The sequence below is a fragment of the Cnephaeus nilssonii genome, assembly GCF_951640355.1.
Source record: "Cnephaeus nilssonii genome assembly, chromosome: 4".
Lineage (NCBI taxonomy): Eukaryota > Metazoa > Chordata > Mammalia > Chiroptera > Vespertilionidae > Cnephaeus > Cnephaeus nilssonii.
The window spans coordinates 99,886,255-99,912,532 of NC_137075.1; the positions used below are offsets into that span (position 1 = coordinate 99,886,255).

Here is a 26,278-nt window from a genome sequence, read left to right on the forward strand (position 1 = left end):
TGTCTGTGGCATTGGCAGGCACTGAGGACTCGCGATCAGGAGCTCCAGGCAGTTAGAGCAGGAGCCAGTCCTAGACTCTTCCCTGCAGACACCAGGCATCTGCTTCTCTTCACCGTCCCCGAGAAGGAAAGTGACGAAGGTGGGGGCGGACCCAGCCTGGTGAGGGACGGTGCCCGCAGGGACTCACAGGCCACCTGTCTCAGGTTTGCATCCTGGCTGTGCCATGCACCAGCTGTGCAACCCTGGGAAATTCACTCCATCTCTCTGAGCCTTATTCTCCTCGTGTGTACAGATGATGACATAGATAAATTGCTTGGCACAGACAGCTTGGCACATGCTGAGCACACAGAAAATATCAGCTGACAATATTATTGCGGAAAAGAAATGTCCACATGATGAGAGAGCAAGTCTGGCGTGAAGGAGGATTGTGCCCAAGGTTACTTCGCAAAAAGAGCATAATTATGTTTTTCTTTGGGATGGTCTTTTAAAGGAAATAATCCTGTTTTTTTTTAAATATAACTTTTTTCTTTGTTTTTTTTTTCTCCAGTTATAGAATGATTCCTAATTATTGCATAAAGTTTAGAATATGATTAGCATGTGGATGTATTTTTTTTTTTTAGTTCTTTCTCTCTCTCATCAATTTACTTATTTTTTTAATTCTTACCCAAGGGATGTTTTTATTGATTTTAGAGAGAGAGGAAGGAAGGGAGGAGAGAGAGACAGAGACAGAGAGAAGCATCGATATGAGAGAGAAATATCGATTGGTTGCCTCTGACCAGGGATTGAACCCGAAACCTAGGTATCTGCCCTGACCAGGAATCGAACATGCAGCCATTTGGTGTATGGAACAACGCTCCAACCGACCCAGCCACCGGTCAAGGCTCTCATCGGCTTTTTATAGAGGGGAATATGCTGAACCTACTTTTGTTACCTAGGATTACTCCTTTCATGATGCAGCCCAAATATCTCTTAATATCATAAAATATTTCTTCTGTGTCATAACTTCAAATGTCTGTACAGGAGTCCATTGAGTGTAACCCCACCCCTCCTTCCTAAGCACCTGTGTGCTAGGTACTTGACACGCAGGAATGAACGCTCTGTGAGCTGCTCAGCCGAGAATCTGCCCAGACAGAACACACGGACAGTCTCTTTCCCAGAAAAGACACCCAAGTGTTGAATAGCATCTGAAAAGACACTCCCTCACGCTCATCACCTGGGCGATGCAAATAAAAACCTGGTGCGACGCCTCGCCTCCGCACACCTGCCGGGGTGTCCAGAATGCGAACGGCCAGGAACACGGAGTGTGGGGGAGATTGTGGCGTGACCAGGAACCCACACGCCACTGTGGGTGGGCATGGACATCGGTAACGCCACTTTGGATCTGCTTAGCTGTATGTACCAAAGCCGAACGTGTACGTACACTACCTATGCCAAGCAGGAGTATGCACATGTGTACCCCAAAGTGCATGTGGTCAAATGTCCGTGGCTGCACCGTTTGTAATAAGGCCACCCTGGAAGCCATTCAAATGCCCGTCGGCAACAGTGTGCGGTAGATACCCTGTGGTAGTGAATGCACCACACAGCCATATGAATGCACCGGCTACGGATAAACGCAGCAATATGGGTGGTTCCCCCAAACATGCTGTTGAATGAGAGCAACTGGGCTCCATGAAGAACATTGCATGAAAAAGCGGCAAAGGCAGTGTGTGATGTTAGAGGTTAGGGTAGTGGCTGCCCCTGCAGAGGGGAGGGGTGTGAGATGACTGAAAGGGGAGCGAGGGGTTCTGGGGTGCTCATCATGTTTGGTTTCTTCCCCTGGATGCTGGTTCCGTGGGTGTGTTCCCTCCCTGAGACCATCGGGCGGTACGCTCACGTGCACTTTTCTGTGTGTGTGCTAGCCTGCAGTAGAAAGCTAAACTAAGAAGGCTCTCCCGAGAAGCACCTGACCGTGTGTGTTCTTTCTCTCCCCGAACCCAGGGCCCCGACCAGCCAGCGTGGTGGTTCTGCACAGGGCCCTCGCCCCGGCCTTTGAGACGTTCTGCCGGGCCAACCGTGGCCCTCTGCCCCTGCTGGGCCGCAGCGAGCCGGGCACGTGGGCGTCGCCTGCCCTGGGCGCCGTCTCAGGCACCAGGTAAAATGCGTGGGTTAGCGGGGTTAAAGGTGGCAGGGGCCGGATGCTGCAGCCAGGTGCCTGTCACCAGGGACCTCTGTCCAGCTTCGCGACTCCACAGAGCCTGGCACGGAGGCTCACTCGTGACTGTTGCTCAGGAAGGAGATGCCCTCCCCCCGATCCCACTCCTACCTCTAGCGCCTGCCCCTGCCCCTGCCCCTGCCCCCGCCCCAGGTAAAATCTTTGGGATCACCAAGAAAGTCCAGCCCTGGAGAAATCCCACTGGCACTGCCATCCAGCCACGTCATCACCAAAGCCAGAAACCTGTCTGCACAGCACAAGGAAGAAAATGTCACATTGGAGTGACTTTTCCTAACGCTATGTCTGGTCAGCTCCATCCATCACCCCAGCCCTCTGTCCCGAGAGAGAACTTTGGCAACATTCTGCTGTTATCATGTTGTGGACTCCAGCGATCCCCCCTGGGCCGAGGCCAGCTCACGTACCTTCTCCCTAGCACCCCCCCTGCTACCCACTCGGGGACTCCCGGAGCAGACGGCTCTGCTGCCTCACTGTCCCCTCCGCCTAGATTGCGCTTTCCTCCTTGTCCAGCTGGTGAGCTCCTATCCATCCTTCAGGACCTGCCTCCGGCACCTCCCCCTCTGTGGGGAAGAATGACTCCCTCCCCTCCCTGTGCCATGCTCTACCCAGACTGTGAGCACTCGCAGTTCTGTATTGCAAGGACCTGATGCCAACGGAGTCTCACCTGCCAGGGCAGGGTTTCGAGCTTCTTAAGGGCCGGGGCTGTGTTCTCTCCATCACCATCGCCCCATCACTGGGTCTGCGCCCGGCACGGAGGAGCGGTTCGGCAAATGGCTTTGGAGTGAATGCAGAATAGGCTTGTCGCCAAAGTCTTTCAACCCTGCAGACGTTCCTCTAAGGAAAGAGGAAGGCCTCGCCTTGGCCAGCCCATGTGGTCCTTCTGTCTGCGGGCCCTGCCTCCACAGCAGAGAGAACACCACTGTTTTTTTCTTTTCTTTTTTTAAAATACGTTTTTATTGATTTCAGAGACAGGAAAGGAGAGGGAGAGATAGAAACATCAATGGTGAGAGAGAATCATCCATCAGCTGCCTCCTGTACTGCCCCTATTGAGGATGGAGCCCGCAATCCAGGCACGTGCCCTGACTGGGAATCCAACCATGACCTCCTGGTTCCTGGGTCGATGCTCAACCACTGAGCAACACCAGCTGGGCAACTATTGTTTTTTTTGTTTTGTTTTGTTTTGTTTTCTTGCTGGCTGGGTTGATCTTGGGTAAGGTTACAGGAACTATAACAGGATGGGGCGGGGCTATATTATATACATGCTGACTTAATCATTTCCAATCTGGCAAGATCTGAAAAATGCCAGCAAGGCCCCCTGCTCAAAATTACATTGCCACCTCAGTGCCAGTGCCAGAAACTTCAGCCCCAGACGTCCTCTTCCCTCTCGCTGGTCCTTTTTATTTTTTGTTATTTTTAATGTATTTTTATTGTTGATAGTATTACAGATATTTCCCATTTTCCCCCCTTTTCCCCTTCCTTCCAGCCCCTACTCTCCCCCCCCCCCCCCCGACCACACACACAGGTCTTCATTACCCTATTGCCCGTGTCCATGGATATAAATATGTAAGTTCTTTGGTTTATCTCTTCTCGTCCCCCCAGCCCCACATCGAGGTATGCCAGTCTGTTCCATGCCTCCCTGCTTCGGGTCTTATGTTGTTGGTCAAGTCATTTTGTCCATTAGACTCCACAAATAAGTGAGATCATGTGATATTTGACTTTCTCAGACTGACATACATATTCACTTAGCAAAATATTTTCCAGGTCCGTCCATGCTGTCCCAAAGAATAAGAGATCCCTCTTGTTCACAGCTGCATAGTATTCCATAGTGGTAAATGTCCCACCGCCCTGGTCCTTTTACAAATGCTTGGTCAACGCCCACATGGAGGCTGGGGTCTGCGAACCTCCCCTTGTGTCCCCAGGATGGACCGCCCCCAGTTCCGCAAGTATGAGTTCGGTGCCTGCACGGGCAGCCTGGCCTCGCTGGAGGAGTTCTCGGAGCAGCTGAAGGACATGGTGACCTTCTTCCTGGACTGCAGCTCCCCCCTGGAAGGGGCCTGGCAGAAAGCGGGGCTCCCCAGCAGAGACCCTCCGGGCCACGGCCACGCGGGTGCATACAAGGTAGGGTCCCAGTCCACAAGGGCAGAAGGACGTGAACATGTGGGTCGCCCTGTATTGTCCTGTGGTGGGAGAACATCGGCTCAGGAGGCCAGAGACCTCAGCCCTGGCCCCGGCTCAGTCGCCACTCTTGCAGCTGTTAACCTCCGTGAGCGCGGCGCTCTCCTGCCTGCTCCCGGGACCGCCGTGGGCACCCCACGCGGCCTGGAGTGTGAATCCAGCCCTTTCAGACAGATGGCTGCGGCTGCGTAAACCAAACCCGTTTGGAATTTGTCTGGCTTCTTCGTTGTTGTTGTTGTTAACCTCACCCAAGGATATTTTTCCATGGATTTTTAGAGAGAGGGCAGGAGATGGAGAGAAAGAAACATCCATGTGAGAGAGACACATCGATCGGTTGCCTCCCACATGCACCCTGACAGGGGCTGGGGGTCAAGCCTGCAAACCGAGCTACATGCCCTTGACCAGAATCAAACCCGCGACCCTGCAGTCCACGGGCCGACAGTCCAAACACTGAGCCAAACCGGCGAGGGCTGTCTGGCTTCTTGAACTTAGGGCAGCTCAGTGGGATTTTTGAAAACCCTCCCTGGCTCGCTCGTCCTGGCATCCGTGAGGATGTGCCCGGCTGGGTAAATGCCGGGGGTTTGTGGCGGAGCCTCGGCCGGGCCATTCGCTGCCTCTGTCAGGAAGCTGGGCCATGTTCTGGGCCAGAGGCGGCCACGGGCGGTCACACACGCAGGGTGGTCCCCTCTCCCGGACGTGCCCGCTGTTAGGGCTGCCTCCCTGCCGTGTCTCCGAGGTTTCAGTCCAGCCACCGCTTGCCATGGGGAAGGAACCAGACTCCCTCGTTCCACTGACCACCCCCTGGACATGGTTTGAGGTCCGAGAAGGTACCTCGCTGGGTTGGTGGTCAGCCAGCGTCCACGGCCCGCCCGGGTCTCTTCATGGAGGACTCAGTCTGGAGATTTCCCCTTGAGCTGAAAGCTTGCATGTTTGGGCTCCTGCCAGGGAGGCCCGCGCTGCCTCTGACAATAAACAAGGCTGCCCACCGTGCGAGCTGCTTTGCACGCATGATAGGTGTCTGCGTGGTTTTCTTGGAAGTAAGGAAGGGCGGGGCAGAGCCTCTGCTGCTGGCAGGGCCCAGGCAGGGTCTGGCCCCAGAACACAGCCCCCATTTGCAGGTAAGAGCTGGGAGGACCCCGTGGCCCATCACCTGCAGCCTTTCATTTTGGATGAGGAAACTGAGGCCTGGAGAGAAAAAGGGACTTTCCCAGGTCTCCTAGCCCCGTGGTCGGCAAACTGCGGCTCGCGAGCCACATGCGGCTCTTTGGCCCCTTGAGTGTGGCTCTTACACAAAATACCACGGCCTGGGCGAGTCTATTTTGAAGAAGTGGTGTTGGAAGAAGTTTAAGTTTAAAAAATTTGGCTCTCCAAAGAAATTTCAATCGTTGTACTGTTGGTATTTGGCTCTGTTGACTAATGAGTTTGCCGACCACTGGCCTAGCCAGACGGGAGCCCGGGCCTCCCGGCTCCCAGGTGTACGAAGCGGACAGTGGAGGTGGCCGTCGGCCGATGCTTTGCAGGGGGGCGCCTCTCTGCCAGGCCGCGCTCAGCAGAGCCATGGTTTTCTCCTTGTTCTTTTTCTGTTATTTGTACCCTGTCCGCGGCGGCTTCGGGCGGCAGCAGCAGAGTTGAGTCACGGTGTTGGCGGCAAGAACAGCACCAGATGTTGGCCGGGTGGCGTCAGACCGGACCTGGGTTCAGCAACCTGGGTGCTCGAGTTCTGGCTGAGAAAGAATTCACAGCCAAGACTCCCAACTGTCAGAGGAAGTGTATTTAGCAAGTCACAGAGGCAGAAGTGAGCCGCAGAAGACATGGGCTCAGGGAGCAAGTGACAGAGGCAAAAGCAGGGCCCGTGGAGCTAGGAGAGAGAAGGGTAAAGGTAACGCGCCTGGGGGTGTGTGAAAGGCGCAGGCGTGCTCCCGAGAGGAGAGCGTGCTGAGCCATGGTCTCTCTCCGACGCTCACTGCCCCAGTGGCTACCAAACGGCTTTCGATTGAATGCTGACGCCTCTGCACATTGGCTCCTGGGAGACGCGGCCTGGCAGCCACCTGCGAGTCAGTCAGCGTCCTCAAGGGGTGAAGGGCACCCCTCGGGGATCGCTGCCCGCCTCCTGAGAGGGTCCCTGGCCTGTGCCCTCTCCGGGTGCTGTTGTTCAGCAGGTTCCCCAAGGTTCATCTGGCTGCTGTCCGGGGCCAACAGCAAGCCCTCTAGTCGGCCGCCAGGACGGTCCCAGCAGACGACATCCTGGCCATGCCCCACATCTGTCCTAAGCCCCTGCAGGGACCAGGCGCCATTCAGGGGGAAACACCCCACCAGGAAGTCACACAGGCCATCCTGGGCCACTGCTCCTGAGTCAGGACAGCGAGGCAGGGCCTGGGCGGGGCGGGGGGCGGGGGGCAGTTCCCCGCGCGGGCTCAGGAGGCTGAGGCGACGGGTGCCTCCTGCTCCCAGGGGTTCCTCTGCTCTGCTTCCCCCAGCGGTTTCAGCTGTGGCCCACTGGCCACTTGAGGCCCACGGAGAACATTCAGAGGATTCCATGGAATTGGATGGAAAGAAAAATCATATTTTTACTAGTATTTTCGGAGCCTCAAACTGACCTTGAGTGCGGCCTTCGATTATGAATGCAGGCGACAAACCGCAGTCGTATCTGCGACTCTGTGGCCGCCCAAAGGAACCACAGGCGTTTCCATGTCCCATCCCGGGTCTTCCAGATATGTCAGGATCAGCCTGTATGCCGATCACAAATTCAAAACTATCCTAGCAGGTCTGTCGTCTTGCTCCTTAATCTGTTAATGCGGAGACATACAGATGGCCGGGTCACATTTTTTCATCATTTGGTAACGGCGTTTGCAGTATGATTGGTTTCCCTTATAATCCCATGCACTTCCTTTCATGTGGTCTAAAACACCACTTCGACGGGGCCCCCCACCGAGCTGCGCCAGACTACCAAAGGGGTCCGCGGCACCCACAAAGTCAAGATTCTCCGTTTCAGACCAATAATCACCAGCAAACTTCTTCATCTGGGTGCCGCATGGGAGCAGAAGCTATATTTGTGTAAGAGCTCCAGGGACCTCCTACCTACCTCGTTCACTGCCTTGAACTCTCAGTACTCAGAGCTCCGTTCTGTGCTAATTCTATTTTTTAACATTTTTTTTAAAACTTGATTTCTTGGCAGACAACAGTGCCTTGCACCACCATTGCTGGCTTTTGCTGCCCTCTGGTGGTCACCATGAGGCCCGTCCCCAAGGACACGCTGGAGAGGCTGGTGCAGGCCAGTTGCTCCCTGATGGGTGAGCAAGGACAGCCCGTGCACATCGGCGACCCAGGTGAGTGGCCAGGCTCGCTCATGACTCTGACAGCTGCTCGTGGGCTTCGGCCCGAGAAGACGGGAACGGGCTTTGTTCCTGAGCCCCCGCAGCTTGCCCTCCCGCAGCTGCGTTCCCTGCGCTGGGTTTACAGATGCCCCTCAGGTTAAAGGGGCTGCCCTGGGCAGAACAGCTCCTGTGACCCTCAGGTGGACCTGGGGCGGGGGAAGCAGGTGGTGGAGTGTGGCAGCTGAGCAATTTGTCTTGAGACTTGAGCTCAGCGCCGCCTCGAACCTCGGCTGTTGTTCAGCGGCCTATTTGGCTAGGACACAGCTTCCTTCCAAAGGTTCACGTGAGCTGAAACCCATGGATCCCCAGCATCTGAACTCAATCTGAGAGCGAGGAAACACCTCTGAGAGTGAGTGAGCCGATCCAGGCGTGGAGGCTGCCCCGGCCTCTCCGAGGCTCTCAGAGGGCCTGGTGGGGACTTGGGACTGGGCCTTGGGTGCGAGTGACGTTAGCGTCATTGAACTTGCTCGGCTGTGTAACAAAGTCAGACACAGCCTGGCATTCTGTAACAATGCAATCAGCCCGGGCCACCCCTGCCAGCAGGGTTTAGGTCTGCATTAGGTGACTCAGTCTGTGCCGATATAAACTCAAAGGCACTGGCTTTGTTGGCAGTCTGTACAATGCAGGTGTTGGGCTGATGTACCCGAGCCGCCTCCGGCAGTCACACCAGGCCTTAGAGATCCCTGTCCCTCCGAATGGCCCGGAAGTCAGCAAGCATCCTGAGTTGCCACACCCGATTCCTTTTCTGCTCCCCGCCCTTCTCCAGTACCATCGACAGCAATCCTGTGACTAGAGTTCCTCTTGGAGAAAGAACCATGCACGTCTACACAAGTTCACCTCTGATGGTGACTGCCTGGGCAGGCCCTGGTGGCATTCACGTTCCTTTTCCCTCTGCAGAGCTGCTGGGAATCCGAGATCTTTCCAGACCTGACTACGGGGATCCGGTGCCGTGTCAGCCGGGGGAGGTCCCGGTGTTCTGGCCTTCCCAGCTGACCAGTCTCGAAGCTGTCAGCGGCTACCGTACGTCCGGCTTCTGCGGGCAACTGCTCTGACCTGGGGGGGAACCTGGTGGTCTGTAGTTTCCGAAAGGACAGGCTCACCGTGCAGAGACTTAAGGAGTGAAGTCATGTGACAGACCTGCAGCCCACAGCCGAGATATCTCTGGCTTCTTTTTTTTTTTTTTTATCCCAGGGTGGGTCCCGCCAGAGCAGCTTGTCCTTCAGTTCAAATTGTCTTGATTAAATACATTTCTCTCCTCAGAAGGCTCGTAGCTAGTTCCGGGGGCCATCATTTAGATTGACTTTTTGAGACATTTTGGAGGTTTTGAAAGCAACGGTGAAAACAGACAACACGATCAAACAAACCCACTCCACGTGGTGTTTGCAAGCAACACTGTCCGTACATTTTTTCCAAGGCCCAGGGTGATGTTACAATGAAGAGCCACACGGGGGCCCCAAGTAGCTCACGGTGAGGGTGGGATGTGAGCGACACATAAACATATGACGATTGCCGCCCATTGTCGTAGACATTGGAAAATTCTAGTGTCTGCCGCACGCACACCACCGATGGTAGAACTGAGCGTCACTCTCCACTTATTTGAAAGCATTCATGGGAGTTTAGCTATCAGAGCGGCCTCATGGTAGGAAAAGACATCTCGAATATGCTGGTGAGGCATCAACCCCAAGACCCATGGGGTTCTGGCTGTTTAACATGGATATATCGGGCACCTACTAGGTGCCAGGCATGGGCCCAGGCCTTTGGCCTCACCCCCGTCCTGTCTCAGCGTTATCATTGTCTTACTGTTGCGGATGCAGGTTTGGAGAGGATAAAGTTGCATCTCCAACTGCGGTGTGTTTGCCATGCTAAGGCATGTTCTTAGGGATTCCGCTAGAGCCGTGGTCGGCAAACTGCGGCTCGCGAGCCACCTGCGGCTCTGTGGCCCCTTGAGTGTGGCTCTTCCACAAAATACCACGGCCTGGGCGAGTCTATTTTGCAGAAGTGGCGTTAGAAGAAGTTTACGTTTAAAAAATTGGGCTCTCCAAAGAAATTTCAATCGTCGTACTGTTGATATGTGGCTCTGTGGACTAATGAGTTTGCCGACCACTGCGCTAGAGTGTCTCACATTGCTGTCAGCTAGCAGGAGAGAGATTTCCAAAGAACAAAATTAGCAAACTATAAGTGCTCGGAGGAAAACAGAAGCTACGTTCAGAGAGAGCTGTTTGTTAGCAAACAGAACATTTGCTGCAAAGGGAGTGAAATGGTGGTTGTGTCGTAAGAGTTCAGAAAGTCCTTTCTGATGTCCATGGGGTTCCATTGATGGAGCCCTAGGGCCCCACCTGTAGCTGTGGCTGTACTTCTTCTCCCACACTCACCTCATCCTCACGTTCCTAAGACGTGGAAGCACCTGTTTACGGGGAACTTATTTAGCCGTAAGCCAGCCTAGGGTGCCAACCAGCGGTGCAAGGAGTGCGGTTGGGAGAGGAGGTGCATGGCGCTCTCTTGTCCATCAGTGGCAGGCTAGACCAGAATGCACTGGGCTTGATGAAGTGGGGTGGGCTCATCCCTCTCGCTATGTGTTTTAGAGACCCCGCTGGCTTTCACCAGTGCACCGGGCTCCACGGTTATGACTGACCTGAAGGATTTGGAGGCTCCAGCCAGTTGTCTCACCCCAGAGGGAATTCCAGAGGTCCATCTCATTTCCCAAGATCCTTTGCACTACAGCATCACATCCGCTTCGGCCGTGCAGAAGATCAGAGAACTAGAGACTGTCATTGCCGTAGACCCAGGTAAGGAACAAAACATTCACGCCATCAGGGCCTGGAGGAAGTCATCACTGACACATGTTCAGTGAAAAAGGCAGCATGGAATTGTAACTAAAGTATGATTTAAAAAAAATTATTTTATGATTTATAGAGAGAGAGGATGGGAAAGGAATAGAGAGACATAAACATCGATGAGAGACAAACATCATTGATCCGCTGCCTCCTGCACACCCCCTACTGGGGATCGAGCCTGCAACCCGGGCATGTGCCCTGACTGGGAATCGAACCTGTGACCTTTTGGTTCACGGGTCTACACTCAACCACTGAGCCACACCGGCCGGGCTATAGTATGATTTTTAAAAATGTTTATACTGCATATGAATCCCAAAAAGTCTAGAAGTAAATGCACCACAGTAGTGAAGGTGATGGTCTCTGGGTAGTAGAATAAAGGGTGATTTTCTTTTCTTCTTTATTTTTCCCCAAAAATGTTCAACCTTAAACATGTGAGCGAGTTTGGGAGGAGAGCTTGTTAGCTGGGCATGTTGCCAGAACTAAATTGGGGTTGGCGAGGTAAGAAAAAAGGGAGACTGGTTTCTAGGTAGTCAAGTGCCACTGTTTAAACGTCATCATCCATGCATTTAACAGTGGCCCTAACCTTCCCCTTTTTTTGCCATTGCCCCGGGGCTGGGCACAGAGCAGTTTTGTGTGTGTTTTTTGTTTGTTTGTTTGTTTGTTTGTTTGTTTTAAATATATTTTATTGATTTTTTACAGAGAGGAAGAGAGAGGGATAGAGAGCTAGAAACATCGATGAGAGAGAAACATCGATCAGCCGCCTCCCGCACACCCCCCAGCCGCCTCCCGCACACCCCCCACCGGGGATGCGCCCGCAACCAAGGCACATGCCCCTGACCGGAATCGAACCCGGGACCCCCGAGTCCGCAGGCCGACGCTCTATCCACTGAGCCAAACCGGTCTCGGCAGTTTTTTGTTTTTTTTTTATACTGGGGAGCAGGGGCTGGGATTCTACTCTTTGGGGGATCCTGGTGGGCGGGACCCTGCAGTTTGCCTCACAACCGTGTGCAGCTGATATGTATATTGCAATTGCGTCTCAGAGAAAACATCGTCCCTCTGTGGTTTGTGAGCCTCTGGCTTTCGAGACAAGGAGAGGGCTAGTGGGGCCCACGAGGGATCTGCTGGTTCCAATTGGGAGGCTGTTTGCTGAAGGGCTGGTTGAGGGGCTTTCAACTTCCTGCTGCATCTTCCTTTACAGGCTGAATTTCTAATTCAGGTGGCCAGCAGAGGGCGCCATTGTGCTTGAGTGGTTTGGGGTTTTTCTGTTTTATTTTTTTTTTCTGACAAAGGCTCACAGAGAAGCAAGGTGTAGACTTCACAGCCGCTCAGTTTCCTTATCCGTATGACTGGAGTAATAACAAGTATACCTTTCTCTCAGGGGTTCTGATAGGTCATGAGCATAATAGTTATTATCTACTGAGTTTTACTCTGTCTGGGTAAAATAACCCTAGGAGGCAGCTATTATGAACTTCTTTTAACAGATGAGGAAACTGAGGCATATAAGGTTAAGAAACTTGCCCAAGTCCACATACCTAGGAGATGGTTGGGCAGAACTTGAACCCACACCCACTGAGTCCAAGGCCATGATCAGTAAGTGTGGGATAAGTTGGAATCTGAGTCTGAATGGTTTGTGCCCGGCATTTAACGTGGTCTGCCTCTTCTGACTCATACCCATCCCTCTCCTACCCTTCTCACGGGCTGTGACTCTACCCCTGGTTGTTCTTGCACTTTGACCGTCTGAAGAAGGCATATGTGGCCTCGCTGCTGGCCCACCAGACACCTGTCCCCCAAGCAGGCACCTGGATGGATGGTGGTGGGGCCTGCGGAGAGCAGAGGCGTGAGACCAACCCGAGGAGGTCGACCCTCCAGGCCAGACTCCTGAGACCCCGACCGCTGATGGTGGCGACCCTGGGGCAGAGAGCAGCGCCTGCGCAGGGCCACGGGGCAGACAGCCTGGGTGCCCGTTTGTGTGGGCGAACACTGTGGCCCAGAATCTGACAGAGCAGCCCAGCCTGAATCATGTCTGACCTTCCCCTAGACCTGGGAGCAAAGGTTGCCCTCCCAATGGCATAGCTTTCTGCCTGATTGTCTGTCTGTTAGGCCTTTCATTTGGTCATTCATTCATTTATTCTGCAGGGAAGATGGTTCTCTTAACCTATAGACACACAGTAAATGTGGGACGTAGGCGCACCCCCCCCCCCCCCCCGCCCCAAGATGCACCTTCTAGGACATTCGCATGTACAGCGGTGAGCGCTCATGGCTGTGCACACCTAGCCTCTTGCACAGTTAATCTCCTTGGTGGGTATTTTGTACAAACCTCTGTAATACTTTCTCTCTCACCAACATTCTCACCCACACTGATGGCTCTCTCACACAGCACGAAGATCATGAGGAAAGGTGAATTATTGGCTCTGCCTTTAGCTCAGATTTTTAAAAAAAGTAATTGCAAAGTGAATTTACTGCAGACGCAGTGTACCCACTGCTTAATAAAAATGAGCGTTGGTGCTTGTGCAGACTGGGGTCAGTCAGGGCTTGAAGCATGGGGTTCGGGGCAAAGGCAGATCTATGACCGTCTGGATGTGCCAATATCACCCATCAAGGAGCATCTTTAATCCTCCAGGCACCAGATGCGCGTCACTGCTCCCCTATTAAATAAGCAGATACAAGATGAATGGCAGTGGACTCCCTGGGCTTAATAATAGAGCCACTCTGTCATTTCTGAGAGGACGCTGGCTTGCATCTGAGGTGCCTGGAGACTCTGGAGATTTATAATAGTCATGTTTGCACTAATAATAAAACCATCACAAATGTACAGACTACTGTAGAGTTGACAGGGTTCTCTCTTCTTTTTTTTTTTTTTTTTTTTTTTTTTTTTTTTTGGTGCTCGCTGCATCTATGAAATAGGTTACAGTCTAATTTCTTTCAAAATGTTATTTTTCTCTCCTTTTATCAACAGCAACTCATGTTCATTGTATAAATATAGGAAAGTAAAGAGGCAATAAAAATGACCAGCATCCCATCCCAAATGTTGGCCCTGAAAAGTCTTTCTCTTCAGGCTTGAGCCTATAAGACTGACACAAACAGAAACAATCTCTCTCTCTCTCTCTCTCTCTCTCTCTCTCTCTCTCTCTCTCTCTCTCTCTCTCTGTGTGTGTGTGTGTGTGTGTGTGTGTGTGTGTGAACCATGCTGTGATACTACTTTACAGCCTGCTTTTTAAACTTTTTAACACACCGTGGACATTTCCCCATGTCACTCGCCTTCTACAACCATCTTGCTAATGTGTGCGTAGAATCCCGTTTACAAATGTTCCGCCGCTTTACTGCGATCCCGTTGGGCCCCGTAAGCACTGCCGCAGTGGACATCCCGTGACTGTGTTCACTGCTGACCGCTTTATGGGGTTCCCTTCCCAGAAGCAATGGCTGGCTCCAGCGGACGAACCTAAGGTCCCCACCGATGAGTGTTCTGGCTCCCACTCCCACTGGCAGGGCGTGCGGGGCCATCCCCCCGCCCAACCTCCCCGCACCTGGACCACCCCCAGGCTCCTCGTAGGAACACTGAGGCCGAGCGCAACCCAGGACGAGGCCAAGGTCACGCAGCTACGATGTGCCAGCACTTGGACCAGGATGCCAGCGTCCAGATCCTAAATCTGGAACTTTTCCTCCAAAACAGGAATCCAGCCCCGTGTTCCTGCGGAGTCTCCCGGCAACTCCGAGGCACGCTGACGCCCTCCCCCGTCCCTTAGGCCCACCTCTCATTTTAGCCACCGCGGGATGGAAGCTCTGAGTCACATCCTGCCTCCACGCGGCACAGACGTGCTCCGAGGTGACCTGAGCGTAGACAAAGGCACAGGGGTGTGTGACGAGAGCCGGAAAGCTGTGCTGCCCGGCTGCCACCGGCTTGGCAGCCACCGGCGGCAGCTCTAGCAGACGCTGCTGGTGCCCTGCCCAAACCCCAGCTGCAGTGGGCAGCTCTCAGGACAATAGCTCCCCCCGTAGGCCGGGGTCTCTCTGCTCCGCCACCAGAGCAGGCACAGCCCAGGAGTGCGAGGAGTCACCGCCCCGATGGGCAACCTTCACGCCCAGTCCCCCTGTCCTCCGGAAGGACAGCCCTCCGCTGTGCTCCACACCATTTCTTTCCTTTCTTTCTTTTTTTTATTGATTTCAGAGAGGAAGGGAGAGGGAGAGAGAGAGAGAAACATCCATGATGAGAGAGAATCATTGATCTGCTGCCTCCTGCACGCCCCCTATTGAGGATCGAGCCTGCAACCTGGGCATGTGCCCTGACCAGGAATTGCACTATGACCTCCTGGCTCATGGGTCTGCGCTCTACCACTGAGCCACACTGGCCAGGCTCCACGCCACTTCTCACAGGATTGAGCCCCAGATGCCTTCAGAGTTCATCTGCCGGCCCACACATGCTTTAGCGGCCTCTCTCCTTTTTCTCTACCATGTCGCCTCTTCCACCTCCTGGCTTCTTTCCGGGGCTCACTTCCCACGGAAATAGCTGCACTCCCTTTCCATTGAAATACTCTGATGTCTTCGGGTCACCTTTTGGGGAATCCCCCACTGAGACAGTGCTGTGTCCCTTCCTCCTTCTGTGGTCCCCTGAATGGGGGTTTGCCGTAACCAATAAACCCCGAGATGCTTTGCCCAAATAAAATAGAAAGATATGCCTGTCACGCAGCAGTCCAGGGTGGGACTCCCAGCGTGAGTGTTCAAGTTCAGCAGGAAGGGGATCTGCTCCACCCGGTCACTCAGGGACCCAGCACTCTGCCATCACCTCATGAGACCCCTAGAGGGCGCCAGTTGTCAACATCCCAGCCCCCAGAAAAGGAAGAGCTTGGAGGAGCGCATGGGAGGTCCATGGCCAGGAGGTGGCGCACATCACTCCTACTCTTATTCCCTTTCAGCTGATCTAGGATTGTTACCTAGAGAGACCCTCGTCTGTGGGCACAGCTAACTGAGAGGCTGCCCAGCCCTGTACCCCGCTGCCCTGCACCGGTGGGACGGGGGCAGAGGGTATGTTCTGGTGAACACCTGGCAGCCTCTGGCACATCCTTCAAAACTACCTCTGAAACAGACAAAGAAACAAACTACCGTTTGCATGAGTTCCTACTTGAAACACAGTTATATCATTTTGTGATTTTATCTTATTTTATTTGTAATTTTAGGCAACAGGGGCATCGGGCACCTGCTCCGCAAAGATGAGCTGCTGAGGGCCTCTCTGTCGCTGTCCCACGCCCACTCGGTGCTCCTCACCACCGGGTTCCCCACGCATTTCAACCACGAGCCTCCGGAGGAGACGGACGGGCCTCCGGGCGCCATTGCTCTGGCCGCCTTCCTGCAGGCCTTGGCGAAGGGCGTCTCCATGGTCGTGGACCACAGAGCCTTGAGCTTGTTCGAGAAGCTTGTTGAAGAGGCTGTTGAGCAAGGTGAGCGGTGAGGTGAGGGCGGAGGGTGGAAGGCGTCAGTGTTTGTGGAACTTCGGCTATGCACTCGACACAGGCGTTGTAAGTCCTTCCAGCTCAGAACCACTCTTTAGTATAAGCAACATCACCCCCATTTCATAGAGGAAGGGACTGAGGCTCTGAGAGAGCCAGGTGATCTGGAATTTGAACCCAGGTCCATCAAGCCACAGAGCCCCTGTACCTGATGCCCAACCTGTGAGAGGTGGGGGTGGCCTAGAGAGGACTCTTGGCTAGACCCCTGGCGTTGGGGGTGGGAGAGTTGAGAATAGAGTGACCGAGAGGCTCAAATGGCAGCATCTCGTCTGGCCCAGATGGGAAGGGCTGCCCCACGCTGCTCAGGCTCCCGGAGCACACAGGTGGGCACAGGGCTGTGAGTGATGGGGCTGCCAGGCTGGGGTGCCGAGATGGCTCTCGGGCGTCTCACCTCTCCTCCATCCTGCCGGTGTTGTTCAGGCATAAGCTGGGAGCCTGGTGAATGTCACCTGCTTCTCACTGCCCATCTCTCTGTGTCCCTCAAAATGCATTCTTTTTTTAAAAAAATATATTTTATTGATTTTTTTACAGAGAGGAAGGGAGAGGGCTAGAGAGTTAGAAACATCGATGAGAGAGAAACATCCATCAGCCGCCTCCTGCACACCCCCTCCTGGGGATGTGCCCACAACTACAGCACATGCCCTTGACCGGAATCGAACCTGGGACCCTTCAGTTCGCAGGCCGATGCTCTATCCACTGAGCCAAACCAGTCAGGGCCAAAATGCATTCTCCGGGAGGCATAAGTCCTTTTAGCCTCTCAAAAGAGTTTCAACCCCAGGTAGGCATACCCTAAAGCCCCCATTCCTTCAGAAGTTTCAAAAAGGGCGTGCCTGAACATACAGCACCCGCATCACATCACGCAGCAAATGTATGGTGAGCACCTACTGTGTGCCAGGCACTATTTTCGGCTCTTGCAATCCATCAGTGACCAAACCTGAAAACAACCCCACCCTCCTGGGCGTCTATTGTACCGGAGTGTGACAGACAATAAACAACACAGGGAAAAAGGGAAGTGTAGACAGCCCCGGCGGGGCAGGGCGGGGGGGGGGGCGGGGGGGGGGCGCTATTTTAAACAGGATGTTCATTCAAGGCCTCACGGAGAAGGTGCCGTTGGAGCCAAGACGTGAAGTCAATGAAGCAGTGAGGCCCGGGCTGGCCAGAGGAAGAATGTCCGAGGCTGTGACCTCAGCCAGGACAGAGGCCGTGAGGTGGAGGTGAAGAGAGGGCAATGGTCAGCGACCAGCCCAGAAAGGACGAGGAGAAGAGAAGCTGGGGAGGGAGACACGGAGGTCACAGGGGCCAGACCGGGAAGGGCCTCAGGGGAACTGTGAGCTCCTGGCCTTTTATTCTGGGGGCGACGGGGAGCCCTAAGGCACTGAGAGGAGAAGGGCGTGATCTGGCTTCGGTGTTCATGTTTTAAAGGCATGTGTTTGGGTTGTGTGTTTGTGTGTTTTTCTAATTGATTTCAGAGAGAGGAAGGGATAGGGAGAGGTAGAAACATCAATGATAAGAGAGAATCATCCATCGGCTGCCTCCTGCAGGGCCCTGAAGGAATACGTGGCGACAGATGTGAGCCCACTGGACGGTACCCTCTATCTCTGCTCTGTCGTAGGCTTCCTGGTCGGGTGGGCACTGGTGTTGTGACACCGACCTACATACTTGGTTTTGCTCGTAGCAACTCCGAGCCTCAGTTTTCCTCCTCTGTAAAATGGGGGTCACAACGGTTCTTGTCACACAGAATTGCGAACGTTGGATGAGAGAGTGTATGTCATGTCTCAGCCAAGGGCTGGCTCACCGTCCCCGGCGTGGTATTGTGGCTTCCGTGTGGAGCACATTTGCTAGCTCACAATATTGGTGACACCAGCCCGATTTCACCTCCCCCTCCACCAGCCCTAGGGTTTACTCGGGACTAAAAGGAAATAAACCTCCGTATCTTCTGGGTCGAGGTCTCCGCGTACCTAGCAAAGAATTCTACAGCGACATGTCCTTCGATCATGGAAACGATCATTTCCAAAGAAGCTTTTGGGAAAGCCAGCAGGAATTCCCCACACCCACACGAGGCTGATGTGTCCACTCTTTTTTTTATTTTTTTAATATATTTTATTGATTTTTTACAGAGAGGAAGGGAGAGGGATAGAGAGTTAGAAACATCGATGAGGGAGAAACATCGATCAGCTGCCTCCTGCACACTCCCCACTAGGGATGTGCCCGCAACCAAGGTACATGCCCTTGACCGGAATCGAACCTGGGACCCTTGAGTCCGCAGGCCGACGCTCTATCCACTGAGCCAAACCGGTCAGGGCTGATGTGTCCACTCTTGGTCTGTCTTGTCAAGGTGTTCTGAAGACCCCGCTCCCGATCCTAACTTACCAGGGCGGATCCGCAGGAGCTGCTCAGGCGTTTCTCTGCAATGAGAGGGACCCCAAGTCTCCTAGGTATGTGTGGCCCCTCCCCGTTTACAGTGGGTGGTGGTGGGAGAGGCCACGTGCTGTTAACTTTGACAACTACGTCCCTGCACTCGCCAGTACCCCCCCCCCCCCCCCCCCGCCAGAGAGAACAAAGCCGTGGGCCACAGGCTCCAATGGGCCAGACTAGCCAACAAGGCCGGGGTTTCCGGGTGACCGGGGGCAGCACAGAGGCCTCTCCAGGTCGCAGGTCCCTGAGAGATGGCACGTCTTCTTGAATGAGGGAGAAGATGATAAAACACAAGCACGAGTCGTTTCTCAAACCGGCTCACGATCCGTTGGAGAGCCGTGAGGTCATTCCAGTGGGGGGTAGTCAGCAGCTTTGTCAAATGAAATAGAGGTGTCATTGCGTAGCCTGTGTAGTAATAGCGAGTACTCGCTTGTGAAACTTCATGCGTGTGTGTGTGTGTGTGTGTGTGCGCGCGCGTGGGTATTTTTTACTGTGTATTGTGGTCAAACACTTTGAAAAACACTTCTTTTCTGTGTGTACGTAGGATGCATTTCAGACCTTGTAAATTTCGGTACTGTGTTTTGCAAACGTTTTTAACCGCAGTCCACAGTAATACATTCCACATTGCAAACCACACACACACATAATTGAAACAGAGGTTTCCAAGTAACAGTATTTACTTGCTACAGGCAATGCTCTCTAACCTGGTCTAGTCTGTTTTGTTCTGTTCTACTCTGATTTCATCTACTTTTCAGAAAATATTGACCTGACCCAATAAATCTATTTTACCACCCACTAATGCATAGAATTGAGGAGTACTGCTTGAATAGGCCTGGATGGAAGGCATAGCCATATGGCAGCTCACAGCAAAGTCAGGTGTTCCCACTGAGAACCCTCAGTCACCAGGGAAAAGTGTGATTGCAGACCCGATATGCTATTCCATGCTGTGAGAATGTGTGTGGCGCCTGTTAGAAAAGTTTATGTTCCCTGAATGGGTGGCATATACACAAAGCTCCGACTCATCAGGGAGAAGCTAGAAATTCCTCCTGGGCAGGGCCACAAGGCGGGGTAACACAAATGTGCTCTCCTGCTGAATGGAAGGAGGGGGGTGAGCCAGAACTGATCCCCTGCGGAGTGGAGGGTGGTGAGCCAGATCTGATCTCCTGCTGAATGGAAGGAGGGAGGTGAGCCAGATCTGATCCCCTGCTGGATGGAGGCAGGGAGGTGAGCCAGATCTGATCCCTGCTGAGAGGAGGGAAGGAGGTGAGCCAGATCCGATCCCCTGCTGAGAGGAGGGAGGGAGGTGAGCCAGATCTGATCTCCTGCTGGATGGAGGCAGGGAGGTGAGCCAGATCTGATCTCCTGCTGAGAGGAGGGAGGGAGGTGAGTCAGATCCGATCCCCTGCTGAGAGGAGGGAGGGAGGTGAGCCAGATCTGATCTCCTGCTGAGTGGAGGGAGGTGAGCCAGATCTGATCCCCTGCGGAGTGGAGGGAGGGAGGTGAGCCAGATCTGATCTCCTGCTGAGTGGAGGGAAGGAGGTGAGCCAGATCTGATCTCCTGCTGAGTGGAAGGAGGTGAGCCAGATCTGATCCCCTGCTGAGTGGAGGGAGGGATGTGAGCAAGATCTGATCCCCTGCTGAGTGGAGGGAGGTGAGCCAGATCTGATCCCCTGCTGAGTGTAGGGAAGGAGGTGAGCCAGATCTGATCTCCTGCTGAGTGGAAGGAGGTGAGCCAGATCTGATCTCCTGCTGAGTGGAAGGAGGTGAGCCAGATCTGATCCCCTGCTGAGTGGAGGGAGGGATGTGAGCCAGATCTGATCTCCTGCTCAGAGTAGGGAGGGAGGTGAGCCAGATCTGATCCCCTGCTGAGAGGAGGGAGGGAGGTGAGCCAGATCTGATCTCCTGCTGAGTGGAGGGAGGTGAGCCAGATCTGATCCCCTGCTGAGTGGAAGGAGGTGAGCCAGATCTGATCCCCTGCTGAGCGGAGGGAGGTGAGCCAGATCTGATCTCCTGCTCAGAGTAGGGAGGGAGGTGAGCCAGATCTGATCCCCTGCTGAGAGGAGGGAGGGAGGTGAGCCAGATCTGATCTCCTGCTCAGAGTAGGGAGGGAGGTGAGCCAGATCTGATCTCCTGCTGAGTGGAGGGAGGTGAGCCTGATCTGATCCCTTGGGGAATGGAGGGAAGGAGGTGAGCCAGATCTGATCTCCTGCTGAGTGGAGGGAGGGAGGTGAGCCAAATCTGATCTCCTGCTGAGTGGAGGGAGGGAGGTGAGCCAGATCTGATCTCCTGCTCAGAGTAGGGAGGGAGGTGAGCCAGATCTGATCCCCTGCTGAGAAGAGGGAGGGAGGTGAGCCAGATCTGATCCCCTGCTGAGTGGAGGGAGGGAGGTGAGCCAGATCTGATCACCTGGGGAACGGAGGGAGGGAGGTGAGCCAGATCTGATCACCTGGGGAATGGAGGGAGGGAGGTGAGCCAGATCTGATCACCTGGGGAATGGAGGGAGGGAGGTAAGCCAGATCTGACCGTAGGCAGAGAGGCCTCTGCTCTTTAGAGAAGGTGCACTAACTTTCCCAGGGAGCTGGTTCCCAAGAGTGAATTCCTTCCTGGGTAGCTAAAAGGACTCTTCTGGCTTAAAAATATTAGCCCGGCCAGGGTTGCTCAGTGGTTGAGCATCGACCTGTGAACCAAGAGGTCATGGTTCGATTCCCGGTCAGGGCTCATGCCTGGGTTTTGGGCTTGACCCCCAGTGTGGGGCTTGCAGGAGGTAGCTGATAAATGACTCTCATGATTGATGTTTCTATCTCTCTCTCTCTTCCTCTCCCTTCCTCTCTGAAATCAGTAATATTTATGTATGTATTTATTTATTTTTAATCAATGCACCTTCAGGAGGGTGGCGCTGAGTGCTGCTGGGGAAGGTCCAGACTCAGTGCTCTCGTTCTGGAACAGAGGCTGCACGGGGCTCGCCCAGAGCTCAGCGCTGAGCTGGTTTTCGTCACCACTGATGTCCACCCACAGGGCACTCGGGGCCGGCTCCTTCCTCCTGTCACTTTGCTCCTCAAGGGCCACCTGTCCCGCACCGCACGGGGCACGTCGCCTCGGGGTGACCTTCCAGCACCTGCCCAGGGCCTGCGCGTCCACCTCATTCCGGCCCAACCAAGGCACGTGGACGGGCAGGAAGCCTTGTTTTCCAGAACACGTACAGAGAAAGCATGCGGAGTTACGATGCTGTCTTTATTATGGTAAAATACGCCGTTTTAAGTGCGCAGGTCTGTGTCGTTAAGGACATACACGTTGTTGTGCAGCAGTCCCCACCATCCACCTCCAGCCGAACTCTGTCATTTTTCCAGCGGGAACTCTGTCCCCATTCACATTCCTCCCAACTCCCAGCCCCTGACACCTGCCGTTCTACTTTATGCCTCTATGTGTTTCCTATTGTAGGGCCCTCGTGTACATGGAATCCCATAGGATCTGCCTTTTCAGTGACCTGCTTATTTCACGGAGCAAGTTGTCCTTGAGACGCGTGCCCGTGGGAGCAGGGAGCAGAATTCCTGTCCTTCGAAGGCTGAATCCTATTCCGTGGCGTGCAGAGGCCATATCTGGCTGATGTGTTCCTCGGCGGATACACTTGGGGTGGTTCCACCTTTTGTCCATCGTGAATAATGCTGCCAGGCCTATGGGTGTGTAACTACCTCTTCAACACCCGCTTTCCGTTCCTTGGGGTGTATACCGCAGTGGAATTGCTGGATCCCATGGTAATTCTGTTTAGATTTTTTTGAGTAGCCCCCACATTGTCTTCATAGCACAGTTAAGATTTTGAGGAACTCCATCATGGGGGGGGGGGCAGATTTAGAGAGATATAAAAGTGCAATTTCTCTGTTCTTAACTTGGATGATCAACACAATGTTCCTCCTAATAATCAGAGCACCCACAGCCCCTGAGCACTGTGTTGGTGTGGTGCTGTACGCTAAGAGCCTCGTGGGCATTTCCTCACTTCCCACTTCCCACACTGCAGGAGGTGGGTACCGTTGTGGGGTCACGTGACAGACGTAGACACGGAGGTTAGAGAGGTGAAGCCGCTTACCCAGGGCCAGTGGCATGAGGACCTGCACAGCTCACAGCCTATATCCTCACCACCACGCCACCTGTACCCCTTACCTCTCTGTCTCTGTCTAAGGAAGTTCATCATGTGGTAGATTCATTGGTCTAACACTTCAATTCCTTTTTCATCTATTTGTGCCTGTAAACTGAGCAGGAGCCTGGAGGGGGCAGTGGTGGGCCAATAGCAGCCACACTCACACCACTGGGTGCCCCGCTGGAGATCTGGGCCAGGCTCCAGCATCGTCCACGGCTGTGACCCTGACTATCAGCCTTCCTGCTGTCACGGCCTCCGACTCTGATAAATTGCTAAAGATTCTGATACCGTTTCTTACAATGATCAGATAGACCAGCTGCAGCACAGGCCCTGCCACGGAGCAGACGGCCAGCCAGTTCTGTAGGAATGAAGGAATCCAAGAGAGAGGGACGCGTCCTCCACGCAGAAGGTGTGATGCTGCGACCAGGCAGCCACCTCTGCTTCAGGACGCTGTGCTCTTGCTTCCCGGCAGATTCGACCACCTGGTGGCGATCGAGCGCGCGGGCAGGGCTGCCGACGGCAATTACTACAACGCGAGGAAAATGAACATCAAGCATTTGGTGGACCCCATTGACGACCTCTTCCTTGTAGCACAGAAAATTCCGGGAATCGCATCAACTGGTAAGCAAGAGGCACCGAGAATTCAGGACGTGCCCGCACTGAGTGCCTTTTTATTGACTATTGAACCCAGGACAGGAAGGAGTTCTATGGGGACCATTGTTTTCCACTCCAGAGAGGGTCTGCATAGACAATAACCACAACGTCATTCAGAAAGCCAACATTCCCACAGGCAACCAAGGGAAATGGCATTGAGCCGCGCATGTTTGCCCAACTCTAAACTATTAAAACGAACAATAGAATAATAATAATACCAAGGCATGGCATATTATGGTGGTCACATGGGAAGAATGTACCAAATATACTTTGCATCTTAATTTTAAAATATGTGTTAGCTATGTGATTAGTGCCATCTCTTGACTGCTAATAGTATCCTAGCGTGGCCATTGGTGGAAAGCACAGAACTTGATCGTTTTCAGAGGTTTCACATTTGTTATATTGTTGAAGCCTCTCTAAAACCCTGTGAGGCAGGGAAGGCAGGTGTAGTGTCCAAAAATGAGGCCGGGGCTTCTTGAGCTTGCCCAGCTCATCGCTGCTGCCGGGAGGATTGGGAGCAGAGCCCAGACCCCCAAGACCCCACCTGACAAGCTTTTCAGGAACTCGGTGGATTTCTGTAAGGGCTCCTCCCCTGGGGGCGACAGGGATCAGACCCTGCAGCCATTAACCCGTTTGCCATTGGGTCTGTTTTCTCCAGCCCTGGAGCGGTTCCCAGACTCATTAGTCACCTCGGGCTTTTAAGGTTCTAATGAGTCAATGAAAGTCTTCCCGGCTGAGCAGAAAACTCGTGCAAACCCACCCTGGTCTTTCCCAGAAGCGGCCTCGGGCGTGGTAGGCACTGTGTTGTTGGTTTTGCGCTTCCTGTCGCTCTGGGCAGGGCACCTAGGACCTAGAGCCTGGGGGGCGGCGGGGGAGGGGGTGGATTCCCAGGGTGGAGAAGGAAAGGGTCTCTGAGTCCAAAGGAGCAATCGGGGTCCAAAGGAGCTGCTGGTCCCCGCCGAACAGACCCCGATCTGTGCTGATCCCCCACCAAGCGCCCCCGCCCCCCGCCCCCGAGATCCCAAGGGATCTGACTGCTGCTCCGTCAAGCTGCCCCCTTTGTGGGCCTCTGGATGGTTCTCTGGGCCTCCGGGGCTTAAGTCCCTCCTGTGGTTCCCCACAGCCCCGTGCCCAGCAGGTCTACTTACCCCTGGTTGTCCTTTCTCACTACTCCATCAACACCCTATTCCTCAGTTTCCCCAGGCAGCTGCCTCGTCCTGCACAGAGCACTCAGTGAGAACCCAGACACCCACCTTTCGCTTACTACCCGAGCCCTGGCTCTCTCAGAGACTCTTCGAGCTCCGTCAGGAAAACAAGGCCACGGGCAGGATGGGCCTGAGAAGTGAACAGGATAGAAGTCATAAAATGCTCAGGAGCAGAGACAGAAAGAGACGAAATACCCCTGCTAGGTGTTGCTATTATTCTCCTCCTCCGATGGGCTGTCACGGGTCTGCAAAACTGTTCCGAGAAAAACCCCCAGGGTGCGGGCCGAAGGAATTAGGGCGTCCACACAGTCCGATTCTTTTGGCCGAGTCCAGGTCTCGGGCTGGGCCACCTGTGCTGCCCTGCTCCGCCACCTCACAATGAATGCTAACCTCTGGTGCACGTGCCCTGTTAACGCATAAAAACATTCAAACCTGCAGAGAAATTTTGTGAGTTTCTTTGAGCGGAACTGTTGACAATTGTCGGGAAGCAGAATCTCAACCTGTTGGGATACTGCTCCTGAGAAAGGCGGTTTTTCACCTTGTTCACCTTACAGTCAAAGGAGGAGATGTAAGTGGGTTACATGGAATCCACTGGGGACAGATCAGGGAGGCGGGAGAGAGCAAAGTGAGGAAACCTCTGGGATTGGATAAAAAGTAAATGATAGACACACTGCTTTTACTGAGGTGGGTGCAGGTTAGTTCACAGTCAACAGTTAGCTCAGTAACAATGAGGGGATTGTGGTCTCCGCAGAGCGGTGCCTGTGCTTCGAGGCGTCCAGAAAAAGGAAAATGACTTTGACATTCCAACGATATGTTATCGCAGATGCAAAAGGACGGTAGGCTCAGTTAAGGTAAAAACTGACCTTTGTCAGGGAAGGCACAGGCTTAGGAAGTGAGTACCCACTATAAACTGCTTTTAGCTGGTTTTAAATTCAGACCATCCTGTGTGGTTTCTTTAGGTCTCTGAGTTTGCAAGCCCGCCATGCAGGCCTCCCCTGAGCTTGTCAGGTTAGCATGTGGCCCCCTTTTTGTCCACACCTCACAGACCAAGCCTTTGTAGAAACAGGTGCAGAAACTGACAGTCATGCGAGGCATCTATGTTTCAGTCCACATGGGCCACATATATACTGAGTGGCCAGATTATTATGATCTCTGAACGCATAATAATCTGGCCACTCAGTATAGATAGATAGATAGATAGATAGATAGATAGATAGATAGATAGATAGATATTAGAGGCCTGGTGCATGAATTCGTGCATGGGTGGGGTCCGGCCAGCCTGGCCAGGGGGAGGGGACATAGGCGGTTGGCCAGCCTGCCTGCTGGTCGAACTCCTGGTCCAGGGGACAATTTGCATATTAGCCTTTTATTATATAGGATTTACACTGAGTGGCCAGATTATTATGCGTTCAGAGATCATAATAATCTGGCCACGCAATGTAAAATGGCGGTCCCCTACGATTACAATGGAGCTGAAGGAGTCCCATCGCCTAGTGACACTGTAGCTGTCAAGATGCCATAGAGCATTCCATCACTCACGTGTCTGTGGAGATGCTGGTGTAAACAGACCTACAATGCCACTCATAGCATGAAAGTATAGCACATACAATTATGGACAGTACATAATACTTGAGAATGATAACAAATGACTATGTTACTGGTTTATGTATTTACTATACTACATCTTTATCATTCTTTTAGAGTGTGCTCTTTCTATTTATACATAAAAAAGTTGGCTGTAGCCCTGACCAGTGTCTCCCAGTGGATAAAGCCCCGTAC

At 53.5% G+C, this 26,278-nt stretch overlaps 1 protein-coding gene across 1 annotated transcript in view; it reads left to right on the top strand.

Moving 5' to 3' along the window:
• The window catches only part of DGLUCY (D-glutamate cyclase), a 61,758-nt gene that overhangs the window by 20,931 nt on the left and 14,549 nt on the right, over positions 1–26,278 (top strand). Inside the window, exons 3-10 of the mRNA XM_079769266.1 lie at positions 1,978–2,131; positions 4,129–4,327; positions 7,560–7,710; positions 8,656–8,778; positions 10,341–10,544; positions 15,764–16,024; positions 18,429–18,528; positions 23,113–23,261. Coding sequence (XP_079625392.1) covers positions 1,978–2,131; positions 4,129–4,327; positions 7,560–7,710; positions 8,656–8,778; positions 10,341–10,544; positions 15,764–16,024; positions 18,429–18,528; positions 23,113–23,261 — 1,341 coding nt within the window. The remainder of the gene's footprint in view (positions 1–1,977; positions 2,132–4,128; positions 4,328–7,559; positions 7,711–8,655; positions 8,779–10,340; positions 10,545–15,763; positions 16,025–18,428; positions 18,529–23,112; positions 23,262–26,278) is intronic.